General features: G+C 60.3%; 1 protein-coding gene across 8 annotated transcripts in view; it reads right to left on the bottom strand.

Moving 5' to 3' along the window:
* PSD4 (pleckstrin and Sec7 domain containing 4) overlaps positions 1 to 14747 on the bottom strand; it is a 42199-nt gene that overhangs the window by 18517 nt on the left and 8935 nt on the right. For 2 of the 8 annotated variants that reach the window (XM_084615021.1, XM_084615027.1), the window contains exons 2-4: positions 7776 to 8932; positions 2292 to 2370; positions 332 to 785 (exon numbers count right to left, since the gene is read on the bottom strand). In XM_084615021.1, the coding sequence (XP_084471147.1) occupies positions 332 to 785; positions 2292 to 2370; positions 7776 to 8774 (1532 nt within the window). In that variant the 5' untranslated portion in view covers positions 8775 to 8932. Of the gene's footprint in view, positions 1 to 331; positions 786 to 2291; positions 2371 to 7775; positions 8933 to 10238; positions 10920 to 13148; positions 13465 to 14137; positions 14227 to 14554; positions 14708 to 14747 lie in introns of those variants that run through there. The other 6 variants (XM_084615023.1, XM_084615024.1, XM_084615026.1 and 3 more) reach the window with 6 other exon arrangements.

The raw sequence follows: 14747 nt of genomic DNA on the forward strand, positions 1-14747 counted from the left end.
CTTCTCAAGGATTGAACTCACAACCCTGGGTTTAGCAGGCCAATGCTCAAACCACTGAGCTATCCCTCCCCCATGTGATAGCTAGATCGAGGGGCGCGGGGTCTGGGGATGGCTGGATAGACAGATGGATGGACGGATGCGTAGCAAGTTCCTTTAGCTCTCAGCTATCTCTACCCTCTTGGAGCGCTCGCCAAATGGCTGCCAGCTCTCATCTCAGCCTTCACAGTGCAAAGCTCAGCTCAGCCTAACCACAGCCGGAGGATGTCGTGGCTGCCAGAGCCCCACAACCTCCCGCCTGGTTCCCCGTGGCCAGACTCGCGAGCTGGCTTACCCCAAGGTGGGCTCCGGCCTGCCCTCCTCCTCCAGCACAGGCTCATCTCCAAGCGCGGGGGATAGTTCCTCCATCTCCTGCCCCTGTGCCGTGCCGCCCGGCTTCCCCTCCGCTGCGTCAAGCGTCTCAGCCGGGGACTCAGCCTCGGTGACTTCCCCTCGTGGGCAGGAAGTGCTCTGGGATGCCTTCGCCACCAGGCAGGGGGGAGCCAGGCTGCCACAGCCAGGGGCTGGCAGCCCCAAATCCACCTCCTGGCACTGAGCAGGTTCCATGGTGTGCTGCTGGGAGACCTGGGGGCTCCGGCTGCCTCCGCCCGCAGGGGGACTCGGGGGCCGGAGCTTGCAGGGGCTGGGGTGGTCCCAGTCTTCCTCGTGCAGCAGGGCCGATATCACAGAGGTGCCAGAAGCTGAAAACAGCAAGCCGCCCTGAGGTGGGTCCAGAGCACCACTGAGACCTGCGGGAAGAGTCCACTTACCAATGGTCCCAGCACAGCCCCTGCACCCCAGCCAGCCTCCCGCCCGCCATACGGGGCCAGACCCCTCCTGCCATGGCTCCAGCCAGCCTCCCGCCCGCGATACGGGGCCGGACCCCTCCTGCCGTGGCCCCAGCCAGCCTCCCGCCCGCGATACGGGGCCAGACCCCTCCTGCCGTGGCCCCAGCCAGCCTCCCGCCTGCGATACGGGGCCAGACCCCTCCTGCCATGGCCCCAGCCAGCCTCCCGCCCGCGATACGGGGCCAGACCCCTCCTGCCGTGGCCCCAGCCAGCCTCCTACCCGTGATACAGGGCCAGACTCCTCCTGCCGTGGCCCCAGCGAGCCTCCCGCCCACCATATGGGGCCAGACCCCTCCTGCCGTGGCCCCAGCCAGCCTCCCGCCCGCCATACGGGGCCAGACCCCTCCTGCCGTGGCCCCAGCCAGCCTCCCGCCCGCCATACGGGGCCAGACCCCCCTCACTGGCGTAGCCACAGCCAGCCTCCCGCCTGCGAAATGAGCCAGACCCCCAGCTGGCGTGGCCCCAGCCAGCTTCCTGCTTGCGATATGGGCCAGATCCCTAGTGGGTGTGGCCCCAGCCAGCCTCTCGCCTGCAATACGGGGCCAGACCCCCAGCTGCCGTGACCCCAGCCATCCTCCCGCCTGAGATATGGGGCCAGACCCCCAGCTGCCATGGCCCCAGCCAGCCTCCCGCCTGCGATACAGGGCCAAATCCCTAGCGGGTGTGGCACCATGCAGGAGGGTATGGGTCCAGCCGGAGAGCAGTGGCTAGGCCAGAGGGGTCAGATCAGGCTGCAGGGATCCAGCCCCCGTCTCTCCGCTAGCCCCACCCCAGCCATGGAGCTGTCAGGGCAGGGAGCAGCCGGGGGCTGGGCTCACGGAGCCACAGACCGCACAGCTACATCCCTGCAACTCCAGCCAGCTGAGCCCATGCCAGCCCTGCCCGGGGACACTCGGATTGGCTGCTTTCCCCTCAGTACTGACTCCTCCACAAGAGCAGCCAATAGAAATCTGGCAAAGCTCTTCCCCCCCGCCCCCCAGGAGCTGACACCATTCTCATATAAGGGCAGGGGGCAGCTAAAGAGCCCTGCAACCCTTCCCCAAAGTGGGGGGGCAGAACAGATGAGGTGGGGGCAGGACAGAGGGGAAGTAGGGAGGCAGGCAGATGTGATGTCCCTTTCTTTTCCGTAGAATATGACAGACCCCCCACTTTAAGCACGGCATACAGGCCTGGCCCAACTGGCTCAGACCCATGGCCCACCCAGCCTAGTGTCGTCTGGGACAGGGGCTGCACCAGTTGCTGCAGAGAGGCCAGGAACCAGCAGCAGCAGATGGGGTACAGTCTCCCCCCACATTCGGTCTCACAGCCAGCCCCCCACCCCCTGTAGGCCAGGTAAGAGCAATCGCGGAACAGCTGGGTTTCACCCGTGAGTCAGCCGGCTCGTCCCCGAATGGTCCCAGGACTCACCCGACTCCACACTGCACAGGAGAACCGGGGGGCGGCAGACGGCTCCATCTGCCAGCTGGTCGGGGGGGCAGGGCGGGGCCTGGAGAACAAGGAAAGACACATTAGAAGATCTGCAGGAGCCCAAGAACTGCCGGGAACAGAGCAGGGGCCAGGGAGTTGGCTGGTAAGGCCGGGTGCGGCTTCTCTGATCCAGCCTGGCCTCCTGCACAACGCAGGTGGACAATCCAGCCCAGGGCACCCAGATTTTAGAAAGAGACGCCCAAGCTCCATTGGAAAACACTGTGGGGGGATCCATCCCATCCCCACGCCTGCTTAACCCTCCTGCCCGGGAACGACGTGCACTGGGCCTCCCAGCCCACGCTCCTGGCCCCGACCATGGCTGGCACCAGCGAAACTTCCACAATAACCGACTCTGAAATCACCAACCCGGAGGGGAAGTTTCTGCCAGGCCCTGCTAATGAGTGGCTGGCTCAGGCCCTGATGCAGGAGGGTTTATAACATGACTGAAGGTAACCAAGCCTGATTTGCTGCTGAGCCTCTTTTGTTTGTGATCTCTTGTGGCAGGGAATTCCACAGCTTAACTAGGCACTGTGTGTGTTTTTCATTCGCTGCCTTTAACACTCATTGATTGTCTCCTGGCAGGGGCATTACGCAAAACGGCAGGTCCTGCTGTTCTCCCCATCTCTCTCACTCTGTTTTACAGCCCTCTGCCATCTCCCTCCTTCTTCTCCTCTCTAATGCAACAGCCCAGCCCTTGCCTGTCTCTGTTTCTGCTCTGTACTCTTTGGCGACAGGCTAACCTGACCCACAAGGCTGGATGGGAGCTGAGCAGAAATCCCAGTATCCTGGTATTTCTACATCGGTTTTGCTCCTGAATTGGGATAGAAGGCGAAAATGCTGATGTTTTTTGCAGACTGAAAAGGTCAGAAAAATGTCAATTTGGAAATGCTGAAACATTTCGGGTCGGTTCAACGTTCAACCACATCTGTCTATGGAGCCATGGTGCCTCATGGGAGTTATAGTTCTGGTACCTCTTGTTCAATTGTGCTGGATGGGCGGGGCTCCCTGGCTGGACTACATCACCCAGCATGCACCTGCACTCATATGATTCCCATGAGACAGCATGTGGTTCAGTCAGAGGTGAAACCATGATGAATCATGGGAGATGTAGTTCATCCAGGGAGAATCATAGAATCATAGAATATCAGGTTTGGAAGGGACCTCAGGAGGTCATCTAGTCCAACCCCCTGCTCAAAAGCAGGACCAATCCCCAAATAAATCATCCCAGCCAGGGCTTTGTCAAGCCTGACCTTCAAAACTTCTAAGGAAGGAGATTCCACCACCTCCCTAGGCAACGCATTCCAGTGTTTCACCATCGTCCTACTGAAAAAGTTTTTCCTAATATCCAACCTAAACCTCCCCCACTGCAACTTGAGACCATTACACCTTGTCCTGTCGTCTTCCACCACTGAGAATAGTCTAGAACCATCCTCTCTGGAACCACCTCTCAGGTAGTTGAAAGCAGCTATCAAATCCCCCCTCATTCTTCTCTTCCGCAGACTAAACAATCCCAGTTCCCTCAGCCTCTCCTCATAAGTCATGTGCTCCAGACCCCTAATCATTTTTGTTGCCCTTCGTTGGACTCTTTCCAATTTATCCACATCCTTCTTGTAGTGTGGGGCCCAAAACTGGACACAGTACTCCAGATGAGGCCTCACCAATGTCGAATAGAGGGGGACGATCACATCCCTTGATCTGCTCGCTATGCCCCTACTTATACATCCCAAAATGCCATTGGCCTTCTTGGCAACAAGGGCACACTGCTGACTCATATCCAGCTTCTCGTCCACTGTCACCCCTAGGTCCTTTTCCGCAGAAGTGCTGCCGAGCCATTCGGTCCCTAGTCTGTAGCTGTGCATTGGGTTCTTCCGTCCTAAGTGCAGGACCCTGCACTTATCCTTATTGAACCTCATCAGATTTCTTTTGGCCCAATCCTCCAATTTGTCTAGGTCCCTCTGTATCCTATCCCTGCCCTCCAGCGTATCTACCACTCCTCCCAGTTTAGTATCATCTGCAAATTTGCTGAGAGTGCAATCCACACCATCCTCCAGATCATTTATGAAGATATTGAGCCTGGCATATGTGGAAAATGGAACATACAACGGGGGCCTGGTCTGTGACTGGGGCGCCTAAGCACTACCATAATACCTCTAATAGCAATAGAAAAGTACAGTGCCTAGCACAGAGGAGTGCTGGTCTGTGACTGGGGCCCCGAAGGGTAATGGTAATACAAACATGACCAGTCCTGGTGGGAGTGGTGAGAACCAGCTCTGAGGAACTCCTCCCCCCACTAGCAATCCTGGGTCAGTAGCAGCTCGGGGGATATGTCTGGTTTCGACACCCTCGGGTTTTACCCAGCAGCATCCCTGTAGACTGACAGACGCTGGGCAGCATCATCTCAGCCTCATGCTGGGGCCTGAGCTCCAGAGGCGCTCAGTGCCCGCTGCTCCTCTTGGTTGAGAACCAGGCCCCTGAACCAAGCGACCCATCACTCCAGCCTCAGCACCCCAACCTGGTCATCCCCCTCCCCCGGTCACTGCAATGGCAGGAAAGCCAACACTGGAGCTATCCCAAGCTGCTCCTGGTGCTGCTCCCGGGAAATAGTCCAGAAATGTGTCACCCTGCCCCTGACGCCCCCCTGCCCCGGCAGGATGGCTGACACTCCACCCCCACGGCAAAGCCTGACGCACGAGGCCGGCTGCCTCATCCCCAGCCCCACCCCGGAGACTGGCCAGACGCCAAGCCACCGGCTGCAAACAATCCACAGGAAGGTGGATGCTGGGCAGTGCCCTGTTGGAGCCAGGCTCCAGCCACGCCGGCCACCTTTAAACTTAGAGCCTGGCCAGAGGGCTTGCGGAGGGGCAGGGCACCCCGGCCCTCGGGGAGGGCCGAGCACGCAGCCCGACAGGCACGGCGATCTGGGCCCTCCATGGAGCTGAGGTCAGAATTTAGCCCAGGCAAGCCGCGCGTCAGGGGCTGCCCCACGGTGCCGGTGCTGAGGGGCTGGCCCAAACCCCATTCCCTGGCCCGGTTTCCCCTCGCACTGGTTTGACACACTAAACAGGCCTTAGGGTGGGTGTAAATGGCCCCCTCAGACTCCGACCTCTGTAGGGGCCTCCCCAGCTGGTGTGGAGCCCTGCGCCTAGGGCCATAGGGGGTGGATCAGGGTCATGGCTGGGGCACCCTGCGCTGTGGCTATTCCCTGCCCCCCAGGGCCCATAGGGGGTGGGTCGGGGGAATGGCCAGAGCACCCTGTGCTGTAGCTGTTCTCTGCCCCCCAGGGCCCATAAGGGGCGGATCAGGGGTGTGACTGGGGGGCACTGCACTGTGGCTGTTCTCTGCCCCCTAGGGCCTATAGGGGGTGGATGGGGGCATGGCCAGTGTGGCCTGCACTGTGGCTATTCTCTGCTCCCCAGGGCTCATGGGGGTGGATTGGGGATATGGCCGAGGCACCTGCACTGTATCTGTTCTTGAGCCCCCAGGATCCCTAGGGGGGCAGATTGGGGGGGAAGGGGGGCACACTGCACTGAGGCTGTTCTCTACCCCGAGGGCTCATTGGATGCTATGAAAAACAGATCATGAGTTGGAGCAGCCTGGAGGTTTCTTTAACCGACCCCAGGGGCTGGGCAGGTCCCTGCATGGCCCCAGAACCTGGGGGTTACAGTCACCGAGAAGCTGGATATGAGTCAGCAGTGGGCCCTTGCTGCCGAGAAGGCCACCAGCACATTGGGCTGCATTCGTGGGGGCATTGCCAGCAGATCGAGGGACGGGATCGTTCCCCTCTATTCGGCCCTGGCGAGGCCTCATCTGGAGTGCGGCGTCCAGCTTTGAGCCCCCTGCTACAGAAGGGACATGGACAAATTGGAGAGAGTCCAGCGGAGGGCAATGGAAATGATCAGGGGCTGGGGCACACGGCTGGCGAGGAGAGGTGGAGGGACCTGGGCTTGTCTAGTCTGCAGAAGAGAAGTGGGGAGGGGTGACAGCAGCCTTCACCCTACCCCCCGCCCCGCATGTGGCCGAGCAGAGCCCAGGTCCCCGGCCCCGGCAGGAGCTGGGGGGCAGCAGCACAGCAGCCCGTTTGATTGGTCCTGCAGAACCCAGCAGGAAGGTGCCTGCTCCAGAGCACCCCCTGCTGGCACCTTCTCTATTCACCATTTACCTGTACATGGCCCCAGAATGCCCCTGTAATGTGGCAAAGAAAGCCACTGACAGGAAGGGAGGTAAGGGGGTGTGGGCTGAAGTGGTCTGCCCTCCACGTTACTCATACCGAGCTCTCATCTAGCTTCTCCCAGCAGTTGATCTCCAAGGAGGTCAGCGGCATCAGCTTCACTTCACAAGTGGGGAACTGAGGCACAGCGAGGGGCCATAAAAGTTATGCAGCAGCAGAGCTGGAGCTCCCAAGTCCCAGTGTAGTACTTTGTCCGCTAGGCCACGCTACTTTCCACCTTCTCAGCAGGGACATTACTCCAGCCTGCCTCCCTTGCATGCTGGTGAGCCTGTGTGCACCCGAGGGAGTTTGGACCCACAGTGTAGTTTTACACCCAGTGTATATCCCCATTCCCCAGAGCCTGTCCTCTCTCTTCCACCAATGTCAATCAGGAGTCACTCCACAGAAAGCAAGGGAGTGACACCAGTGCAAGCGAGAGGGGATGCAACCCCCAAGGCATCCACACCCCACAGCAGCACTGCAGTGTCTGCATGGATGCTGCCGTTCACACCCCTCATGAGCACGAGTGTGAGGGCAATGCCATGGTCTGGTCTGTGAACACAATCGTGGAAGATGCACGAGCGAATCCATGTGCAAAGTGGCTGCTCCTATCCCAGGGGCCAGGCCCTGGAGCTGGCCCCAGAACATGCTTTGACTGCGCTGGCCCCTGTCCAGGGTGCCCTGGAGCACTGCATCTTGGGACATGTAGTTCCCACGGGCCACGCCTCCAAATTACTGAAGCTGTCTACACCCAAGATGCAGCATGCTGCCTATGCCAAGGGGAGGGCTTTTCCCACTGCTGGAGGTAATTCACCTCCCACCAGACCCCGGCAGCCTGGTTTGCGAGGCTTATGCAGAGCAGGGAAGAATAATTCCCTCTGGCAACGTTCCCCGGCCAGGGTTATGCAGCAGGTCAGATGGGATGGGCTGGTGGGGGTCAATACTGCAGCTCAGTACGGACCCAGGCGGGCACAGCCAGTGCCCCTTCGTGCCCCCCATCTCATAGCTCCGCAGTGCCGGGAGTGGCCGGGCAGGCCAAGGGGGCTTTCTCCAAACTGCGATCACTCAGTTTGGCCTGAGCGGGCGGGGTAAAGGGGGAGACATGGGCCATCCTTCCGCTAAGCCGCTCCCTCCAGCCTGGCCACCAGAGACGGTCCCCCCCAGGCTGGCCTCCAGAAGGAGGTTGACAAAAGGCGAATGGGCCGCTCACTGCTTACCTCCAGGTCCTCGGCCATCGAGCAGGACCCGTCGATGTCCCGTTCCGTGATCACCAAGGGGGCCCAGGTGCTGCAGTGTATCGTGTAGGCGGGGACATCGCACGGCACCTCATCCTCAGCTCCTGGTTCATCCGCCTCGGCCAATGGGCACCAGAGCACTTCCTCCCGCTGGCTGCCCGACACCGGCTCGTCCTGCGGAGCCCTGTGGGTCTCATCGCTGGAACCAGCGTGATACCCCTCGGCAGTGCTCCACAAGGCAGGGCCATCAGAGGGGCTGGGCCCTGTGGGGCACGGGCTCTCCTGGAAGAGTGGGTTGTTGTAGAAGAGGCACTGTTCTTCCTCCTCCTCCTCCTCGGATGACAAGCTCTCCTCCTCCTGCCTCCCCGGGCCAGCCTCTTGCCCATCATCGCTGTCACTGGCCGCGGTGGCTCTTTCGTCCAGCGGCTCCCAGGAGATGGGCAAGCCCTGTGCAGTTGGGGAGCATCTCTGTGCATTCTCGGGGCCCTGGGACCAGCTGCTTAGCTCAGCGACAGGCTCTTCTTGCTTCTCCAGCTCCCCTTGCAGGTCCAGCACACACAGCTGAGCTTGGAGGATCCCAGCCCAGAACAGTGCTTGGGCAGCGTCATTCTTCTCCTCGTCCTGGGCATTCAGGTTCTCTGCTGGAGGGGGCGGAGATTCCACAGCGGGCATCTCCGAACCAAGTGCATTCCCCACGGCGCCCGGCGTCCCTCCACCTCCAAGGCCAGCAAATTCTTCCAGAGATGTCTCGCAGGCCCCGGCAACGACTTCCAAGGAGGAGCTGCCAGCACTGTGGCCCTCCGGGCCCTCAGGGAACTGGGCGTATAAGGCACTGCCCGGGTCTGTGTAATTATCAGAGAACACAATTGCATCTTGAATCCTAAAGAGGCTTTCTCCAGGCCTACAGTCTGGAGCTTCTGCGGCATAAGGAGCCAGGAGGTCCACGGGCTCCGTGTGGCTGGAAGGGCCGGCCGCATCCATGTCACCATCCACCAGGAACCACACACTGGGGTTCCCGATACGCCTGCCTTTGCTTTGAAAGGTTCAGTTAAGCCAAGGTGGGCTCTTCTCCCATCTTGTTTGCTAAGCAGTGAGCAGCCGGCTCTCTAGAGAGGCTCCCCATGGCACTCGGGTCTACCCTGGAGCAGAGGAGGGCAAGCAAACAAAACCACAAGTTAACGTTCAACGAAATGGGCTGGAAATGGGCACGTTAGACAACCCCAGGAAAGGACAACGCAAGCCACTGGGAGCGAGAGACGCTGCAACCTGGATCAGGAATTACAAGCAATACCGAAAGTAGGGAAATCCATCTGGAGGTCACAGGGTTTGTACAGTACAAACGGTGGTGACAATTTATTTATCACACCAGGCACCCAGACACGTGGGGGCACAGCAGACAAACGGGGGCAGAACAGAGGGGTTTTTTCTGTTTGGTTAGCAGTGTCTGCTGATGTCAAGGGCTGCATGGGAAATTCATTTTTAAAGGAAGCGGTTCAATTCCTAGCTGAGCCACTGGCCTGGGTGACCTTGGATAGGTCACAGCCCCACCTCACGCCTCAGTTTCCCCATTTGGACATTGATACTGAGCTCTTTGGAATCCAATGAGGAAAAGAGCTAGGAATTGGCGGCACTCAGAGTGTAGGCTAGTGAGTGGGGCACACACTTGGAAGACTTGAGTTCTAATCCCAGCTCTGCAACTGACTCTCTGGGTGACCATGGCCCTGCTCTGTGCCTCAGTTTCCCCATCTGTAAAAGGGGGATAATGACAACGGCCTGCGTTGAAGTGCTCAGACGAGGAGTGTTATCTGTCATGCTTCTGGCATGCACAGTGTGCTTGGTGCTGTACCACACAGGGAGAAAGGATCGCCCCTAAGAGTGTAGAAGCTACATACAAATGTGCAGTAACTTGGAGGGGAAATGCCTGGCATCTGGGCCAAGGATGGAGATCACCCTGGTGCAGGACTGCACAAAGCCTAGATGCTACTTAGCATGACTTGAGTCCCGCCAATCTTGATTTAAAAATTGTCAGTGATGGAGAATCCACCATGACCCTGGGTAAAGTGTTCCCATGGTTAATTACTCTCACCATTAAAAATTTACACCTTATTTCCAGTCTGTATTTGTCTAGCTTCAACTTCCAACCCTTGCATCATGTTACATCTTCCTCTGCTAGACTGAAGAGCCCAGTATTAAATATTTGTTTCCTGATAGACAGTGATCAAGTCCCCTTAACTTTCTTTGTTAAGCTAAATGGATGGAGCTCCTTGGATCTCTCCCGCTCAGGCAGGTTTTCTAATCCTTTAATCATTCTCATGGCTCTTCTCTGACCCCTCTCCAATTTATCAACATCCTTCCTGAATTGGGGACACCAGAACTGGACACAGGATCCCAGCAGCAGTCACATGAGGGTGAAATACAGAAGGAAAATAAGTGCTCTGCTCCTACCTAAGATTCCTCTACACATCCCGGGATCACATTTGCCCTTTTGGCCCCTGCATCGCACCTGCAGGCCTGAGTCCCTGAAGTCCACAGAGTTCTCCCATCCCTGAAGCTGGCCATACACGACAACCTGCGGACACACAGATGCCTCTGACCTAGCATCCGGGGGCTCCATTTCTGCTCGCTCCGTATCACTGAGAGCTAGCTAGAGACTAGACCACAGAGGGGCCCGCACGCACACACTCAGATGCTGGGAGAGTGACCACAATTGCAAAGCCCGAGCCAGAAGAGTGTTACACGCAGCCACAGTATTTCCGGTGTCTGCTTGATGCATGTGAAGTCACAGCTTACGCAACTGACCAGAGACATATAGGACTGACGCAGTCACATGGAAAAGATCCCCATAACTGACTGATCAGGCTTGCTAATCTATATGTTGCTCATTAAAAATCACTACCCCGAAGAAATTCTGTTATTAGCACTTGTGTACTCGTCATCTGTATTAGGGTAGCACCCAGAGCCCCCTCGTGGCACATGGCCCCGGTGTGCCGGGTGCTGTACAAAGAGAGAGCGCTTGGAGCCCCTAGCCAAGGTTGCAGTGCTGCTCAAGCCAGGCTTGTGATTTTCAGGGTGTCTCTAGAGCCGGGGGGCGGGGGGAATGGTTTTTCCAGTCCCATGAAAAATGTCCAGACTGTATATATTTCTCCCATTCTGGATGAACATGAGACCTTTCCCAGAAAACTAGCATGGTTAGGGGGCCCTCCCCTGCGGGGTGGGAAAGCTGGGTTCAAACCCCTGCTCACGGGGAACGGACAGCTGAACCCGCATCTCCCACCTGAGCATCCTAAGCACCAGGGTCCAGAATCTGTCCATCACTGAAGTTCCATAACAAATACTCACTGGGCCAAAGAGAGACTCTACAGCCCCGGGCTTCAGGCACCCACCCCGTGTCTCTGACCTGCCTGGTGAGTGCCACGAGCACTGGGCTGCTGGCTCTTCTGGGGCTCGCTCACTGCTGTGGCCTGACCAGAAATTCCATCCTGGGTCTGAGAAATGGCACGACCAAAGTTTAATCAAACCCGTTACATTCCTGCGAAAAGGCTGGGTGCTGGCAAAGAGCCCGTTCTCCTGCAGGCTCACTGCTCCATAAAGCCCCAGCTCCTGGAGTCACGGGAGTACATCAGAATAGCAGCATTTGTGAAACTAGCGCGGGTTGGGCAGGCCTAGCTGCACAGCTAATGAGACAGAGCAGCACAGGGAGAGAGTCACCTCTGGATGCTGGCACCTCACTTGGGGCTGCTGCCCCCCACCCCGGCTCTGGAAGGGGAACGTCATGGATTCGGCAAGGCTGAGGGCATATGGGGATAGCTAGAGGGGGTGGATGGGGATGAATAGATAGATAGGTAAATCGATCTCCCAGAAGTGGTCAGTATGGGCTCGATGGTTTGATAAGAGGCAGCGTGGTCCAATAACTAGAGTACTGATTGGGGAGTCAGGATTCCTGGGTTACTTTCCTGGGTCTATCACTGACTCCCTTTGTCACCTCAGTGCAGTCCTTGTCACTCTCTGTGCCTCAGGTTCCCCACCAGCACAATGCGGGCATTGAGTGTGAAGGGGTGAGGCTGGGTGGAAAGAGTTCACTGTCACTGGTGGGAGCGAACCAACCCCCCTGAGCAGCCAGACCAAAAATGTCTGGCTTCCCCTCTCTGTATCTGTCTGTCTGTCTGCTTCTGGGGACTGTCGTCCAGGTGCCCCTGAGCCCGATTTCCAGGGCGCTGGCTCTTGCTAATATCCATGGGTGTCATGAGTGCCCAGCCTTGCTGTGTGTGTCCATGTCTGTCTGCGGAGGTGCCCATGGGTGTCTGTGTGCGTCTGTCTGTCTGCGGAGGTGCCTGTGTGCGTCTGTCTGTCTGCAGAGGGGGGTGTCTGTGTGTGTGTCTGTCTGCGGAGGTGCCTGTGTGCGTCTGTCTGTCTGCGGAGGGGGGCGTCTGTCTGTGCATGTGTCTGTCTGTCTGCGGAGGGGGGCATCTGTCTGCGCGTGTGTCTGTCTGTCTGCAGAGGGGGGCGTCTGTCTGCCTGTGTGTCTGTCTGCGGAGGGCAGCGTCTGTCTGCGTGTGTGTGTCTGTCTGAGGAAGGGGCATGTGTGTAAGTGTCTTTGTGTCTGTCTGCGGAGGGGGGCGTCTGTCTGTGCGTGTGTGTGTCTGTCTGCAGAGGGGGGCGTTTGTCTGCGTGTGTGTGTCTGTCTGAGGAAGGGGCATGTGTGTGTCTGTCTGCAGAGGGGTCTGTGTGTCTGGATCTCGGTTTGCATGGCTGGATCTGTGTGTCTGCAGGGGCGCTGGCTTGGGCAGCATGGCCGTTGCGGCAGGGGTGATGGCAGGGGCTAGCCACCCGAGCACAGATCCGGGGGGCAGGCGGGCTGGACCTTGAGTGGCTAACCCAAGCCACCCCCCGCTTTGTTAGCTGAGCTAGCGTGCGGCTGGTTCCCCAGGTGGGCAGCTCACTGCCAGCCGGACTGTGACAGCCCCAGCCAGCCCTGGGCCTGGGTATGTCGGGGGGCGGGCTGTCTGTCTGTCCCTCTCTTTGCCCCGTGTGAGTCTTGTCCGGCCCCACGCCCGGCTGGGCAGGGCCAGCAGAGGAACAGACGCCCCATTCATAGACAGGGACACGGCTCCCCCAGCCTCCTCCCGTCCTTCCTGAGTCGTGTCACAGCCGTAAGCTCCGGGGAGGGGGGGCAAGCAGCGCCGGGGTGCGTGTGCCGCCCCCTGGATCCCACCCCCTTCTGGGGTCCCCACAACTCGCTCCAAGCTCCCCCCACGCTCCTGCCAGGACTTTCCCCTCCAAGCCAAGCGGCCCGGCGCCTTCCCCAGCCCACTCCCACTGGCTCCCGGCCCAGCAGCCCCCACCAGAGGCACCTACCCGGGGCTCCTCTCTGCGCCGGGGGAGCGGGCCAGCCCCTGCCCGAGGGGGGGAGCCTGGGGACACCCGGCCATCCTTGCTGGTCCGGACGGCTGGGACTCTCTCCTCCCGCCCCCCCGCATTCGCTCTGCTGCTGTCACTTGCCTGCACACTTCCTGCCCACAGGGTTTAGAAACGTGCCCCCCCCCCCGCAGCCAGGCCCAGGCCCTCCTGGCCTCCCACTGCTGGCTAAGCTAAGGGCATGCAAACAGCTGCACAGATGGGGGGGCATGACCCCCCCCTTCTGCCACAGCCAAGCCCGCAGCCCTGGGGCAGGGCCGGGGGGGGGGGGCACGGGGCTGGGGAGTTCTGCTTCACTTCCCTCCCCCACTCGCTGACACACTCCTCTCGGCAGTTTCCGGCGCGTTTGGTTGCAGCCCCGCAGCAGCGGGGCGCTGAGAGGCGCCGAGGCGGGGGGGGGGGGGGGTCCCTCTCCCAGGGCTGGCGCGGGGCGTGTCCCAGGGTGGAAGCGGGGCCTGCTGTTTGGCCAAGCCCCATGGCTCAGACCCCCCCCCCTCCAAAAAATTGCACCATGAAAAAGAAATCCAGGCAGGGTTTGCGGCGGGGCTCATGCCCCGCGCGCCGGCGTGTCCCTTCTCCCAAGCACCGGGCGCGCGAGGGGATTTCGGGCTCCGCCGCGGCACAATGGGGCGGGGCGGGGCGGCCGGGGCCCCGCCGCGGTCAGGCGCTGTACAGACCCCGGGGCGCGGGTCCCTGCCCAGCTGAGCGCCACGCGCGGGGCGTTTGGCACCTGGGCCGCTCACAGAGGGGCCCCGGGGAGGGGGGGCCACTGGCCATGCGAAGCTGCGGGAAAAAGGCTCCAGCCCCCGGAACCGCCAGTGCACCGCGGCGGCTGCCTGGGGCGAGCTGGTTCCATTCTCTCCGGGCGCCCCCAGGCAGGGTCTCCCCGCAGCTCCGGCCCCAGCTCGCCCTGCAATCCCGCGCCCCACCTGGCTCGGAGGGGGACAACTCCCGGCAATGAAAGAGCAGCAGCAAAGCCCGCCCTGCGCCGGGCCCGACGTCCGCCCAGGCCGCCGCCGGGCCTTGCGAGGGCGCTATTTTTACCGCGAGATCGGCTCCCAGGCGGGGGAAGCCGGCCGGTCCCCTGCACGCCCGGGACGGGATGGGCACGTGCGCCCGGCCGGGCTCCCCAAGCGTGGCCCGTGGTGCCACCCCGGGCGGGGACCGATCGCGGGACTCAGCCGCTGGCTCACGAGCTGCCCTGGCACCGAGCAGCAGCCCGCGGCTGCGTTACTGTGGGCTGGGCAAGCACCGAGTGCGATGCCTCCCTTCTGCAGGGCAGGGTGTCCTGCCGGGCTCGGCCCTGCTCTCGCACCAGTGCCGCTCCCTGTCCGTGCCTGGCTCACCTGGGGAAGGTGCCCGCTGCCAGCCCTGCCCCCAGGCCTCAAACCTCCAGTGCTGGTGATGCGTGAAGCCCAGAGCGGTACCAGCTGCCAGCATCAATTCTCAGGGCCGAATCAGCCCCTCACACCACCCCTCCCACGGCCTGGACTTCATCCCTGTTCGAACTCCAGCAGATCCGCAAGAAAACATCCCAGC

The sequence above is a fragment of the Lepidochelys olivacea genome (genome assembly GCF_965140295.1).
Source record: "Lepidochelys olivacea isolate rLepOli2 genome assembly, chromosome: 26".
In the NCBI taxonomy this organism is placed as follows: Eukaryota; Metazoa; Chordata; order Testudines; family Cheloniidae; genus Lepidochelys; species Lepidochelys olivacea.